Genomic DNA, 13,935 nt, shown 5'->3' with positions numbered 1-13,935 from the left:
TCCTGTAATGCTTTTCTGATTTCATTCAGTTTTGCACCTTTCGGATCCATGTTCGCTTCTGTACTGCAGCCATAGGAAGCATTTAGAAAAATGCGTGTCTTAGTACCCACTTGCTTAAAATACTTCAGTGGTGTTTTAATGTAGTCAGAGACTCAATTGGTTCAGCAGGGCAAACTACATAAGTTCTTTTTCTTCAATCAATAAAGACATCACACAGGAAATAGACTCAACAAATTTAAGATAGAACTTCAGATCCAGTAATGAAAAAAAGTAAAAGTCAGGGGACAGAAAGGTTTACAAGCATGGTAACTTAGCACTGGGCAGAGCCGGTGTTGGACAGAGGTTCCTAGTCAAGGGTAGGGCAGCAGTTTGGTCAGGTGTCCCATATGTGTAACTTGTATGTCACCATACAAGTCAGACTGCCCTGGAAAGTTGTTCATTTAGTCATTATATACGGATGAACATTCTGCATTCAATTTATTTGGATTTAAATTATTTAGATTAAAATAATTTATTTGAGTCAAGACACAACTAGTGACCTAGAAGGTCTGGGAGGAGGAAAGAGGGAGTATACGAGTACCAATCATGCTCTTGTAGGGACAGGTAGGCAAACCCTCTGGGAGCTATCTGAGACATAGAAGGGTAGTAGCAAGATTTTGGAATGGCTAATGCGGGAAACAAAGGCCATGTTGCCTGAGGTGGCGGTTAAAGGAGACAGCAACAAATTTCAGATGGTAGTTACGCGGCAAAGGAAATGATACCCTCGGAGAGTAGGAGTTTCAACCCAAGTATCAAGGAGAGACCTTGGAATTCTCCTGCGGAAAACAACAGTGAGGAAAGGAGCAGGCAAAGTTACTTAGCACTAGTTCGGCAATGGTGCTGCGGAATGGGAAGTGGGTGCCGTGCAAAAGCAGGAGATTTGTTTTCTTGGTGCATCGAAGGCCAGTTGGAAGATCTCAAGAAAAACTTTCCGTCCTCTTCTGAGGCGCAGGCATAGGAAACACTCCTAGCCGCGGAGTCGCACAGGGCACTCTGCGCGCATGGGCGAAGGTGCCGGAGGCGGGACTTCCGGCGCGGCTGGGGCCCAGTGTCCTACGTCCATCCGGGAGCTCCTGGCGCGCTTGACGCTGGCGGCGGGGTCCTGCGGACGGCGCGGCGGGGCTGGCTTCGAGCGGACAGAGTGCGGAGTTGGGGTGAGGAGCCTGTCAAAACAGGAGAGAAGCGACGGCACTGGGGACGGTGCCGGCAGCCGCGCGCCTGTTGGAGGTGGCATTTCCTGTGGGAGGATCAGGCCAACCCGCGCAGCGGCCCTGGGAGGACGTCGTCCCCGCAGGTGACCGCCCCTCGGCCGCCCGCGCGTGCGCAGAGCGGCAAGCAGGACTCGCGTTCCCCCGGGCCGGTAGTGGCTGCGTGGTAGTCATTCCTCGAAAGCTGCTCTTGACTGTATTTCGACGCCAGCGTCTATCTGGTATCCTGGCGTTTGCCAACCCCTGGAACTTGGGCTGATCCAGAGTGCAGAGGCTGGTTCAGAGGTCCCTGAGAGAGAGGAAGAGGGAAGGAAGGAGGGAGACACAGACAGAGCATTGCTCAGCAGTTTAGTAGGAGACACTCAGCCATGTACCCAGGACAGTGTGATAGGTAAAGTGGGAGCCCATGAGGCTCTTAGCGCTGCCTGAAAGAAAAGGACACAGAGGCGGCTTGCCAGAGGGAATGATGCTTAACTGAGGACTGAAGAAGTTGACCTGATGGAGGCAAGATGTAGGAGGGAGAAAGGATGGTTCGAACAGAAATCCAATAATAGAGGAGAGATAAAGTCTACACTGGGGAGGCTGCAGTGCTAAAGGACTTGGGTTTGGAGGTAGAGGTAAATGAGTGCGAGAAGTAAGGAAGGCGCTGTTCACGTGTTCATTGTTACATTAGCCTGAGGATATTGGCGGGACCCATTGGAAGGTTTTGCTGGGGAGTGACTGCACAGTAGCGTTTGTTGAGTACATACAGTGGTTGCAGAAACATCAGGAATCATAAGGGGAAGAAAAAAATTTTATTCCCCAGGGCATTTAGGAGGCATATCCTGAAGAATTCCAACCCTTGCAAGAGAAATTTGTTTTTTGAAATCTGGTTTCATTTTAAATGTTTATGCAAATTCTGAATTACATGCCACAGTGTGTCTTTATTTTGGTATGTTTTTTCAAATCCCCAATGGGACATTGCATATTTATCCTGTCATGTTTATAGTCCTTGACATGTACCCTTCTCTCTTTCCACTCCCAGCCCCCCAAATATGTAACCCAATCTTTCTAAGCATGGAACACTATTCACAATGCTTTATGGGTATTACCTTAATACTGTTTATTAATCATGAGGCGAGCATTATTCTTTACGTTAGCAAAGAAGGAAGTGAGGCTGAGAGGTTAAGAAAGTTACCCCACTACAAATAGCTTGTAAGGATTCATACCCAGGCATGTTCACCTCCCTTGTTCTTAGTAGTTAACTTCTGCATCATTGGATTCCAGGGAATGGATTTGGGGCTGGAAATAAGAGACACAGGAGAGAATATTCAGGAAATTGTTGAACGAGGCCAGATGAGATAATTTCAAAAGTAAGTTTTGGTAAAAATGAAGAGCAGTTTCAAGACAGTAAAGGATGTAAAACTGATGTGATTTAGCATCTGGATTGCTGGTGCTGTCATTTACTCAGATTGCAAGGAGAAAAAAGAGGTTGGAGAGTGAAGGGACTTGTTGGATTGAGATGTGTCTGAGATAGTCAAGGGCAGTTGTCCTTTGAAACATCTGGAAGAGTTCCTGTTGGGATAAGACAGAATATGCTTTTCTTTTTTACATTAAACGGGTACCACCATCACATAACGTTCAAAGCTTAGGAGGTAGTAGATATGGACCCAAGGTAAACAAAAACACAGACTGCCTTTGAAGACTTTAAAATTCTTTTGAAGATAATACTGGTATCTCATAGTAAGAGTTGGCCCTCAGCTGTATATCTTAGTCACCTTTGTCACTGAGACAAAATACCTGACATCCGTAGCTTAAAGGAGGAAAGGTTTATTGTGGCTCACAGTTGAGTCCGTAGTTAGCTGACTTCAAGGCAGGATGGCATGGCTAAGGGGCATGTTGGAGAAAAGCTGCTAATGGCGTGGTGTCTAGGAAGCAGAGAGAATCAAGGGAGAAGTTGGGGTATGAAATAAACCCTTGCAGGCCACATTCCCAGTGATCCACTTCCCCTGAACAATCGGGCCTCGCAGTAGCAAGCCAGCTAAACTGCCTCCAAACACATGAGGCTTTGGGGGCCATTTTACTGTAAACCATAATACTGTAGGTTCTCCATCTGAACATTCAACTGCAGATCAAAAATATTACAAAAAAGGAAAAAAAAAAGTCTACTCAACATGTGCAGACTTTTTTCCTTATTATTCCCTAAACAATACATATGACAGGTATTTACCTAGCATATATGTTGTATTATTGTAAGTAATTGAGAGATGATTTAAGTTATACAGAAGAATGTGCTTAGGATGTGCAAATAACTACTCTATCACTTTATTAAAGGGATATGAGCATGTGGGTTTTGGAACCAATCCCTGTGGATATAGAGAGATGACTATACATTTTATGCAATACTAACTTCTGTTTCAGTAACAAGTATTGTAAAGGTTGAAATCAGAGTAGAGATCATAGCAATAATGGTCAAGGACTAGTGGGACTCTCTAGGGAAGAAAATGTATTTAGAGGCTTGAGTTTGTGGGCCACCTTAGTGTTATACTTTAGGCCTTGATCAGTCACGTTCAAATCTCTGATATTCCAAAAGAGTATTTCAGAGTTTAAAAGATATCTTCTGTAGCACAAGGGAAAGAAAAGAAATGGATTTTTTGTTTTGCTAGCATTAAACTTATGTGGATGCTTCAGTAATGATTAAAACTATCAGCATTATTATGACAATTCTCTGGCTCCAGTTGGAGGTTTTATAAAATTTTTTATTTTTATTTTTAAAGAGAAAAGAACAAAAAATCACAAAAACAAAGACAAAAACAAAATGATACAGAATTCAAAAATAAAATGATGGAAAATTAACAGTGGTTGTTGTATTTCATATTGTTATCTTCAAAGTAGTTGCTCAGATTACCAGATCGAGGCATGCAAGATTAATCAAACAATTAAACATTAACTGTTCCTTTCAGTAAACCAATAGAAATTAGTAGTACAATTGTCTTAGCTATCTTGTGTGTGTGTGTATGTACATATATTTTTTTTCACTTCTTTCTTGTCTCCTTTCCTTCATCCCAGTTTTTCTTTCCTTTTGAGCAGTTTCTTTCCCTTTCACAATATCTATTGTACCTTTCAGATTTTATTAACTCAAGTTCTAGCACTAGGGAGATGATATGATGTTTACACATGCAGGTCTGATTTATTTCACTTACGAGTATGGTCTCTAATTGCATCCATTTACCTATAAAAGCCTCGAGTTTGTCTTTCTTTATAGCTGAATAATACTCCATTACTCAGCTATAAATACTACATCTTTTATCCATTCCTCAGTTGATGGGCACTTGGGTTGTTTCCAAGATTAAGCTTTTACAAGCTGCGCCACTATAAGCATGGGTGCACATATATCGCTGTGGTATGAGGAGGTTTTTTTTTTTAAGTGCAAGTCTTAGTATTTTTCCATTCATGTTTCTATTTTGTCCTTTGATCATTTTAGAGTTAGTATTTTTTATTGACTGTTAAGTGTCTCCTAAAAATTGGATTTTGAGAGAAACAACTTTAGGTTCCTCTTTATTTAAAAAGAGAATGCTTTGTCTTCATTTTCCCTATCCTTATTTTTGTGATGCAGTTAGTGTATTTTTTAGTATGGTTCTTTTAAGGGTCTTGTTAAATTGTTTAGACTGGCCTTGAACTCGTGGCAATGTTCCTGCCTGTCTCCTGCATGCTGGGTTTACAGGTGTGTACCACCATGCTCAGCTCCAGTTCGTGTATTTTAAATCAAAGAATGCAGTTTAGCACATCCTAATAGATACCCTAGCAACAGCCTAGTCTTTTGACTTATAAGCTGTTTCTTCTCAGGGAGGCAATAATTATGCTGTTCTTGAAGTACTCTTTCAAGATCACAGTGAAGATCAAGAGTAGAATAATACAGGGGCTATTATAAAAGGGAGGATATAGAGGTGGAGCCTTGGAGTGGGCCACCTCAGTGTTATACTTTAGGCCTTGGTCAGTCACGCTTAAATCTCTAATATTCCAAAAGAGGATGTTAGAGTTTAAAAGATATCTTCTGTGGAACAAGGGGAAGAAAAGAAATAGACTCCTAGTATCTTTTTTATTTTGCCTTTGTATTTCTTCTTTCTATTCAGCAGATACATTAACAGAAGAAAAGCAGAATTGGGGTTTTACTTAAAATTCACAAAATGTTTTCAGTGGGAGTTTTTAGGTTGAGTGTCGTAGTTACTTTTTTCTAATTTGCTAAGACAAAATACCTGACACCCAAAGCTGAAGCAAGAAGGGTTTATTTTGGCTCATGATTTGTAGAGGTTTCAGTCCATAAGAGTCTGGCTCCAAGTCAGGGTAGCATGGCAGAAGGGCATCACAGAGGAGAAACAGCTTGGTGAAGCAGGGCAGGCAGAAGGCAACAAGCAGCAAATGCAGAAGCAGATGACAAACAGCAGATCTTTCTGTCCCATTATCTTGTATCCAGATTACCCCCCAGAGCAGGTAGCATTTACACCCAGGTTGGGACACCCTTAATCCTACACAGAACTATGCCAGTCAGCAGACTTAACTGAGTAATCACACACCTTTAATCCCAGCATCACATGCTATAGATCCTGCTACCTCTGAAAAGCACCACCTATGACCTCATGGAGCTTTGGAGGGAACATCTAGACACAAGCCATAACACTGCACATATACTGATTGTCTGGACTAATTTGTCTTTTTATTATAACTATGTTAATATATAAGACTAAAATGTAACAGGATTAATTTTTTTATGAAATAGATCACCTATACAAGAGTATGTAAAACATGTAGTTTTAATGCTTAAAATAAAAACCATGCAACTTATCTAGGGCAAGAAGTAAAATATCTCCAAGCTTCAAAGACTCCCATTGTGTTCCTCCTAGTTTGCACCTGCTGTCTATCCCTTGGAGGGAATCGATATCCTGACTCTTTGGTGATCCTGTTTCTCTTTACAGTTTTACCACTTATGTGTGCATCCCTGTTTTTGAATACTATAATAGAAAGCATACTGTGTGTATTCTTTTATAGCCTACTTCTTCCACCTTCTAGTAGATATCTGGGAGTTGTGATGATGACCTGTGTCAGTGTACTTCATTCATTCCCCTTGTATTTGTATTTGTATGAATATACCACAGTTTATTTACTCATTCTTTTGTGCATGGACAGTTGCACTACTTTCAGTTTCTGGCTATTACAAACAGTGCTATTGTGTATGTTTTTGCTTATGCTTCAGTGATACAATGTGAAAGAATCTCTCCAAGGTATAATACCTGGGAATAGAATTGCTGGGTCATAGAGTATGGTGTTACCAGATTAATTTCCAAAATATTTGTATTTGTACTGGTGTGTTCTCTCACTAGCAGTATATGAGAATTCCTGTTGTCAGCCTTTGATATTTTCAGACTTTTAAATTTTATCGCTGGGTGTGGTGGTGCATGCCTGTAATTCCAACACTCAGGAGGCTGAGGCAGGAGGATTGCTGTAAGTTTAAAGCCAGCCTTGGCTACATAATGAGTTCAAGGCCAGCCTGAACTGTGAAGTGAGACCCTGTCTCAAAAATAAATACATAAATTTATTTATTTTACAAACCTTTTGTTTGGGTGCAATGATCTCATTGGGCTTTAAATATGTATTTTTCTCATTACCAGTAAGTTTTGAGTGCCTATTTATTTACTGTTCAGATCTGTTCGTTTATAAAGTATGTAGTCAGATCTTACATCATTTTTCTGTTGAGGTTTTTGTCTTTTTCTTAATCAAGTTTATATTTTCTGGATTCTTTTCTCACATTAACAATAAGTTCTTTTTTTACATATTTTAATTCTCTTTATGGTGCTTTTGAAATACAGTTGAATTTGTCTGTATTTTCCATTCTAGTTTCTAGAGGTTTTAATTTTGGTTTTGATATTGGGGATTGACCCCAGGGCCTCTGTATAGCTATATCCCTACCCTCCATCCCTTTAAAATTTTTTTGAGACAGGGTCTTGCTAAATCACTAAGTTGACCAGGTTGGGTTTAAACTTAAAATCCTCCTACCTCAGCCTCCCAGAGTGCTGGGATTACAGGTAGCACTACCATGCCCAGCTCTGGTTTCTGCTTTTTCTATTTTAAGAAAGTCTTCCCTTCCTCAAGTCATGGAAATGCTCTCCTGTTAAAAGTTTCTGTTTTACCTTAAATACAGGGTAATTTACTTGGAAAAAAAATTCGTTGTGTTGCCTGTTGTAGTGGTATATACCTATAGTCCCAGTACTCTGGAGGCTGAGGTGGTAGAATCTTGAGTTCCGTACCAGCCTAGGTTATATAGCAAGTTCAAGGCTGGTCTGGACTGTACAGGGAGAACTGTATAGGGAGAAAAAATGTTTTGTTTGATGCTCACCAGTGACCTGCATTTAGCAGCAGTTGGTTGCAGTTCTGTGGCTCACTCTGATTTTATTTTGTATATTTATACCATCTATGTGGAGATGACTGACTTGGACTGGGAAAGAAGTTCAAGGGTTATCTCTGCCGTCTCTCTGCTTCCCTGACAGGAATGCACTAAGGAAGAACATTGCTTCAAAGGGTGACACTGGACAGTAGAGTTTTCCTGGCCGCCCTGAGAGCTGGGCCCAGTGAGGTTAGCAAGCCCATGTTGAAGGGAGAATAATCAAGGCTCTAGGAGCAGTGCCATCTTAATTCAATTCTTCCACCCCAAAGCTCCTCTCAGAACATATCCCACAAATTTTTGGTAATGTCTCGTTACATGTCGCAGGTTCTTTCTAGCTGAGCTTTATCCCTTTCCTTCTGATTCTAACTTTAGTAGAGATGGCTTTTCCATCTTTGCTGTTATAGCAGCACTGGACACATACCAGTGTTTAATAACATATGCCCTGTGAAGATACACTTGACAATATTCTGTAAGAGTGGGGATGAGCATGCACCTCCAGACCCTAGTGGACTTCAGAGAAATTTTCACATGTGTGTACTGGGAGACATATGCAAAGATGTTCATAGAGTTACCCTGTAGTATAATAAAATATGGAAAAATACCTAAATGTTCATGATTAGGAAAACATAAATTATGATATATTTATATACTAGAATGTTATACAAGTAGAAAGATAAATGAGTACAACTACATGTGTTAACACAGACACATTTCACGCAGGTAATGACGAATGATGAAGCAAGTTGCTAAGTATATACAGAATACTATTAATACAAAGCTTTGAATGTATGGTGCTTTGGGACAGAAAAGAAGAGGAAATGGATAAGGACTCCACCATACCTATGTCTCATTTCTGAAGCTGAGTGATGAGTAAAGGAGGTGCTTGTATGATCCTTGATACCTTTTTGTAGACATATTTCTTATAAAAACAAATAAATAGGAAAAGTATGACTGAATAAATGGATTAATTAAAAAGCTTTAAATTAGCTCCTATCCCCTCTTCATTAGCTTCCATGCTATTGTTGCCTAACTCCTTATTATCTTTAAACCATGTTTACCTCATCTTATACTCTCTGTATAGGCAATAATTCACAATAGAAGTTTTTAAAGGGAAAATATATGAAAGGAAAGTTGCACATTGGAGGTAAAGAAGTGCCTCCTTACTTCAAAATTATACATAACATTTTGTCTTCAGTGATCTTTAAATGATAGTTTTTTAACCACATATGCCATTAGGACATAGCAATGGGAATGGCAACTAGTACATTCTCATTATATGCAAAGGGAAAACAAGACCTTGATAATATAGTGCTTCTATCTACCCATACCTCAGGGTACATTTGTCTGATATTTAAAAATGAAATAAATTAATCGTTCACCAGGGTTATTTTAAGAAAGCTCAAAGTAAAATAGCAATGTACAACATTTCTCTCCCTTTGTAGTTTTAATTCAAGATTTTAAAAAACTAAGCATTATAAAAGTTTTACGGATCAAATTTTGGGTTTCAGTTTTTAAAAACTTTTTCCAAAAGAGAAGTAGCTTAATGCAAGCAGTATCTTTCTGGCTATGAATAGTATTTTTGAAGACTTACCAGTTTTTAATTGTCCATTGTTTCCTAAACTGTATTTTTAATTTCATTTGCTCTCTCCTAGGGAATGAAGGATGGCAGCACGCCGTGCATTAAAAGCTGTTTTGGTAGATCTCAATGGCACACTTCACATTGAAGATGCAGCTGTGCCAGGCGCACAGGAAGCTCTTAAAAGGCAAGCTATCCTCCAGGTTCAGCTGACAAATTACGTTTGTAAGTGCCATTTTACCAAGGCAGATCATTAGCTAAATGGATGGCCTTAAGATGGCATTTCACCAGCTTACCATATATACACAAACTGCCTTGGGTTTAGCTAGAAAATATATGCATTGTAATATCCTCCAAACATTGTTCTCTGAGCTTTTATTAGGTTTTGCCTTTTGCTCTCGATGTGTGTGTGTGTGTGTGTGTGTTTCTAGATGAGCAATAAAAATTTGGGAATGAAAACTCAGAATTCCAAAATGTGTAGTAAATTGCATTGGGAAAAATCACAGATTTTAGAATCACAATGAAACACAGGTATAATTCTACCTCTTCCTGCTTCATTTTAAGATTTAATATTGAATGGGAACTTCTCAGTAAAGTTTGATTAAAGAACTTAAAACTTTCTCTCTCCTAGGGCAGATTTTCCATCAGCTTAATTGAATGCCTCCAAAGGTCAGGGAAGGCTGTCTTCTATTTCTGATACACCAGCTGCAATTGTATCAACAAAAGCCTACATATAAACTTGGTGTAGACATGTAAAGTAAACTAAAAATGAGTATTTGTTTCTGGGTGTTGAAAAATACTCAGCAATACCGAGTACACAGCGCATATCATTTTCTAACCCTAAAATGTTCCTGCTTTTAATCAGAAGTATCACAGTGCCAGGTGCTGGTAAAAAATTGACATAGGCTTTGTATTCTTTTGGAGCTTACTTACTTTTCTTGGAGAACCAAGAAATATAAACAGTCTTATATATCTGGTAGGTATAGAAGCTGTCAATTTTGTTAGGAATCCTGATGTTCATTTCATAGGTAGAGAAATACAGTATGTTGTTTAAAGCCAAAAGAAAATTGAGTGCACTGTTAAGACTTCCACTCCTTGAAATGGTCTCTCTGAGTCATGCTCTGTGGGAGCAAGGATTGATGTCCACCAATCAGTCTGCTCCTGTTGACAGAGCTTTTACTGCTCTAAAGATGAGCTTTCTCTTAGGATTAGTATAAAACATCTTTTATTTCTGGTGACCAAAGACATCTCTGAATAGCTCTGTAAACTATAAGCCTGCCATTCTGGAGGGGCATAAGCCTGCACATTGTTTTGTCACCAGCTGTGGCAGATTTCTGTTTTAGAGAAATCGCTGTACTGGCACTGGCAGTTTGGTTTCTATAGAAACAAATAGACTAAGAGAAGTTGAGGGACTAGTAAAACAAAAACTTTTTAAAAAGGAAACTCATTAAAAATGCTGTGGTTATTTCATACTTACTCATTTTTAAGATAATAGCCATGTTGAAGTAATCAATTTCTTTTGCAAGATAAACCACCAAATTTAACAGGTTGTGCAGAAATACCATACAGATGTAAAAGAGGTAATCATGATTACAGTGAATTATTTTAATCATATAAATTTAATTAATGTTCTTTGATTATTTAAAAATCTCTTTTCTGTTTTATTTGCTTGTTTTAAATTGTGGTTAGTATTTTTATGCTTTATGGCCTTTGGGGGCAAGCATAAAATGAAAAGCAACAGGATATCAATATAGAATTCAGAATTGTAATTCAATTAAAATCATGTTTAGATTTTGGATTAAAACACTGTAGGACCAAGAAACAGTTTTTCATTTTTAGAGAAAGGTAGTGTATCATGGATTCTTTCTCAGATATCCTGCCAGTTTAGGTTTCATAAGCAGATCATGAAATAAAGATCAGTCTTGTATGTAACTAGTTCAATGTGAAACCCCCCCTTTTTTTTTCTATAAAACTGGAATACTGGGGGCAGATTGTCCAGGTAGTTTGGGTTTATAAACTTAGTACCTCACTTGAGCTTAACTATTCACTAAGAACATCCAGAGGTGCCCTCTGTGCTCTTCGTATAGGAGATCAGACACTGTGCCAGGATACAAGAGTCTTGTCTCAACCCTACTGATGACTAGCTATAAAAAGCTGGCAAGTCACTTAACTCCTTGGGACTTAATGTTCTTATCTTTTAAGAAGAAAGTGTTGTACTGGTATGTAATCTTTAAGAAAACTTTTCGCTTTGCATATCTGTGAGTGCAATAGTGGTTCACTTCTTTACTCAACTCTACAGTAAAAGATAGTTAAAATATGGAAGGCTCTCAAAAAAAAAGTAGAAGGAGCTTTGTTTGACTTTGAAATGCTTGAAAGTGAAGCTGACCTTAGCATATAATTTGTAGCATCCTGGACAAATGCAAAGGAAAAGAGCTTTTATCCATAAAAAACAGCTACTTACACAGTGATGGTGAACCTTTTAGAGCTTTCACTGATACAGATAGCCCACTGTGGCATGCATGCCATAGGTTTACCACCACTGTTTTAACATTTGGCACTCTTTTATCAAATAAGGAAGTTTTATGGGACTAGGACATGAAAGCTGCCTCTTGACTTCTGAATTTTACTTTCCAGGTTACGTGATTCTTCTGTAGTGGTTAGGTTTGTGACCAATACAACCAAAGAAAGCAAACAAGATCTACTAGAAAGATTGAAAAAGTTGGAGTTTGATATCTCTGAAGATGAAATATTCACATCTCTGACTGCAGCCAGAAGTTTAGTAGAGCAGAAACAAGTGAGGCCTATGCTGCTAGTTGATGATCGAGCACTACCTGATTTCAAAGGTGGGAGAAATTTGGAAAGATTTAAAAATGAGTTCTTCATATCTACTTATAAATCACTCATAAGAGGAGTTTATTCTGATTTACCTCTGTTATTGAAATGGTCAATAATACTGATAAAAAATTTGAGTCTGAATTGATGTTTCTCAAAACTTTTTTGACCACTGTCTGCAATAAGGGAAACATATATAGTGACTTAGTACATATATGTGTGTATGTGTTTACATATGTTAAATAATATGTACTTTATTGTCATTTGGTTTACTTGTTTGATTTGTTGCTACTCACAACCCTCCAAATTAGTTTCATAATCTACTAATGGTTCATGACCCACAGTTTGAAAAAAGCATAGGTCAGAAATACTTCATGTGTTATAACTCTCAGTCCAGGACCCAGTCTTTTTAACTTGATTAAATGAGATAAACCAAGATATCCTTGTTTAAAAATAGATGTCATCCTGTATGGTACAAAGATTTTATAATGAATGTGAAATATTTTTCAATCAAGTGAAAATAAAATTGTGTTCTCTTTGGAAAAATTAAGGGGTTCTTGGACTTTGTCATAGTTCTATGAGGTATTGCCACATTGCTTGGTTTTGAAGATAAGTGAAGTGGTACAGAAAAATGAATGTGATTACATCCATTAAAAGGTCTCGTTTTAGCTTTATAGAAGATTAGGGAAATTCACCATAGGTGTACAGTTGGGTAGAACCACCAGATCTAAACTAGTAAGAAATATACCAGTGTATCAATCAAATAATTTGTAAGAAACAAAAACTTCCACTCACTGAATTAAACTGAAAATGTATTAGGAGGATCTGAGTGCTGTGGGAATATAAAATAACACAATTCCTATGGAGAGGAATTTGGCAGTAGCTAACAAAATTACATATAAAACAGTGCTTGTAGGAATCTATCTTTGAGATACCGTTATAAGAATATACAGTGACATATAAACAAAGTTATTCATTACAGTGTTATTTATAATAACAAGATTGGAAACAACCCAAGTGTTCATTAGAAAGGACTGGTTGAATATACTATATCCACAAAATGAAATACTTTGTAGCTGAAAAATAATAATAACAAAGAGTTCTACCCCCTCATCAAGAGTGATCCCCATAGGATATAACAAGTAAAAAAGTAAGCCATAGAAAACTTTATATACTTGCTATGTAGAAAAATGAGAGAGAAATGCATGTATGTATGCATTTGCCTTATATTTGTAAAAGGAAGCCAAAGAAATCCTCAGTGAAAAACTAATAAAAATTCTTACCTATGAAGGAAAGGAGGGAAAAAGAGATGAGATCAGGAGAGGAGCATCTCTTTAGTTTTGACTTCAAAATTGTATAAATATTTTGCATAATTAAAAGATCATTAAAAAGTAGAAAAAAAAACTAGTTTGTAAAAACAAAATGAAACAAATGCTAGGAAATGCAAACAAAATGACAGAATTAGAAAGTTACCATTTGGCAAGCCCTAATGAAATAGCTGATGCTATCAGTAGATTTTAAAAACATTAGCTGAAGGGCGGATGAGGATCTTCAAAATAGAGGGATCAGGCTGACATCACTTGAATCCCTTGGTCAATCTTAACATCATTAGAAGTAGAATTTGAGTGGCTGTGAAATAAACTGCCTGAAAATCAGATATGAACCTATGAAGACTCTAGTGTAATTACCAGTGAAAGAAAAGTTAGGGTTAAAGTAACAAATTTAAATAATACTACAAACAATCAGCCAAATACAGAATGTGGGACCTTCTGGATTAATGAAGTCGTTGCATCAGTAAGTGGGAGGAGGGAAGCTGTAGACTGAGAAATAAGAGATAGCAGCCAAATGCAGCACTGGGCCTT

General features: G+C 38.1%; 1 protein-coding gene across 4 annotated transcripts in view; it reads left to right on the top strand.

The window, feature by feature from the left end:
- Window positions 1–1,102: 1,102 nt before the first annotated feature.
- Window positions 1,103–13,935, top strand: part of Hdhd2 (haloacid dehalogenase-like hydrolase domain containing 2) — a 34,232-nt gene continuing 21,399 nt past the window's right edge. The window contains exons 1-3 of one of the 4 annotated variants that reach the window (XM_013510503.1): window positions 1,103–1,193; window positions 9,318–9,428; window positions 11,876–12,084. In XM_013510503.1, coding sequence (XP_013365957.1) covers window positions 9,328–9,428; window positions 11,876–12,084 — 310 coding nt within the window. In that variant the 5' untranslated portion in view covers window positions 1,103–1,193; window positions 9,318–9,327. Of the gene's footprint in view, window positions 1,334–1,388; window positions 1,469–8,393; window positions 8,545–9,317; window positions 9,429–11,875; window positions 12,085–13,935 lie in introns of those variants that run through there. The other 3 variants (XM_005372887.2, XM_013510504.1, XM_013510505.1) reach the window with 3 other exon arrangements.

The sequence above is a fragment of the Chinchilla lanigera genome, unplaced genomic scaffold (genome assembly GCF_000276665.1).
Source record: "Chinchilla lanigera isolate Chin_1 unplaced genomic scaffold, ChiLan1.0 scaffold00001, whole genome shotgun sequence".
NCBI lineage: Eukaryota > Metazoa > Chordata > Mammalia > Rodentia > Chinchillidae > Chinchilla > Chinchilla lanigera.
The sequence above is the reverse complement of the archived record's forward strand: the minus strand, read 5'-3'. Positions and strand labels throughout refer to the sequence as shown.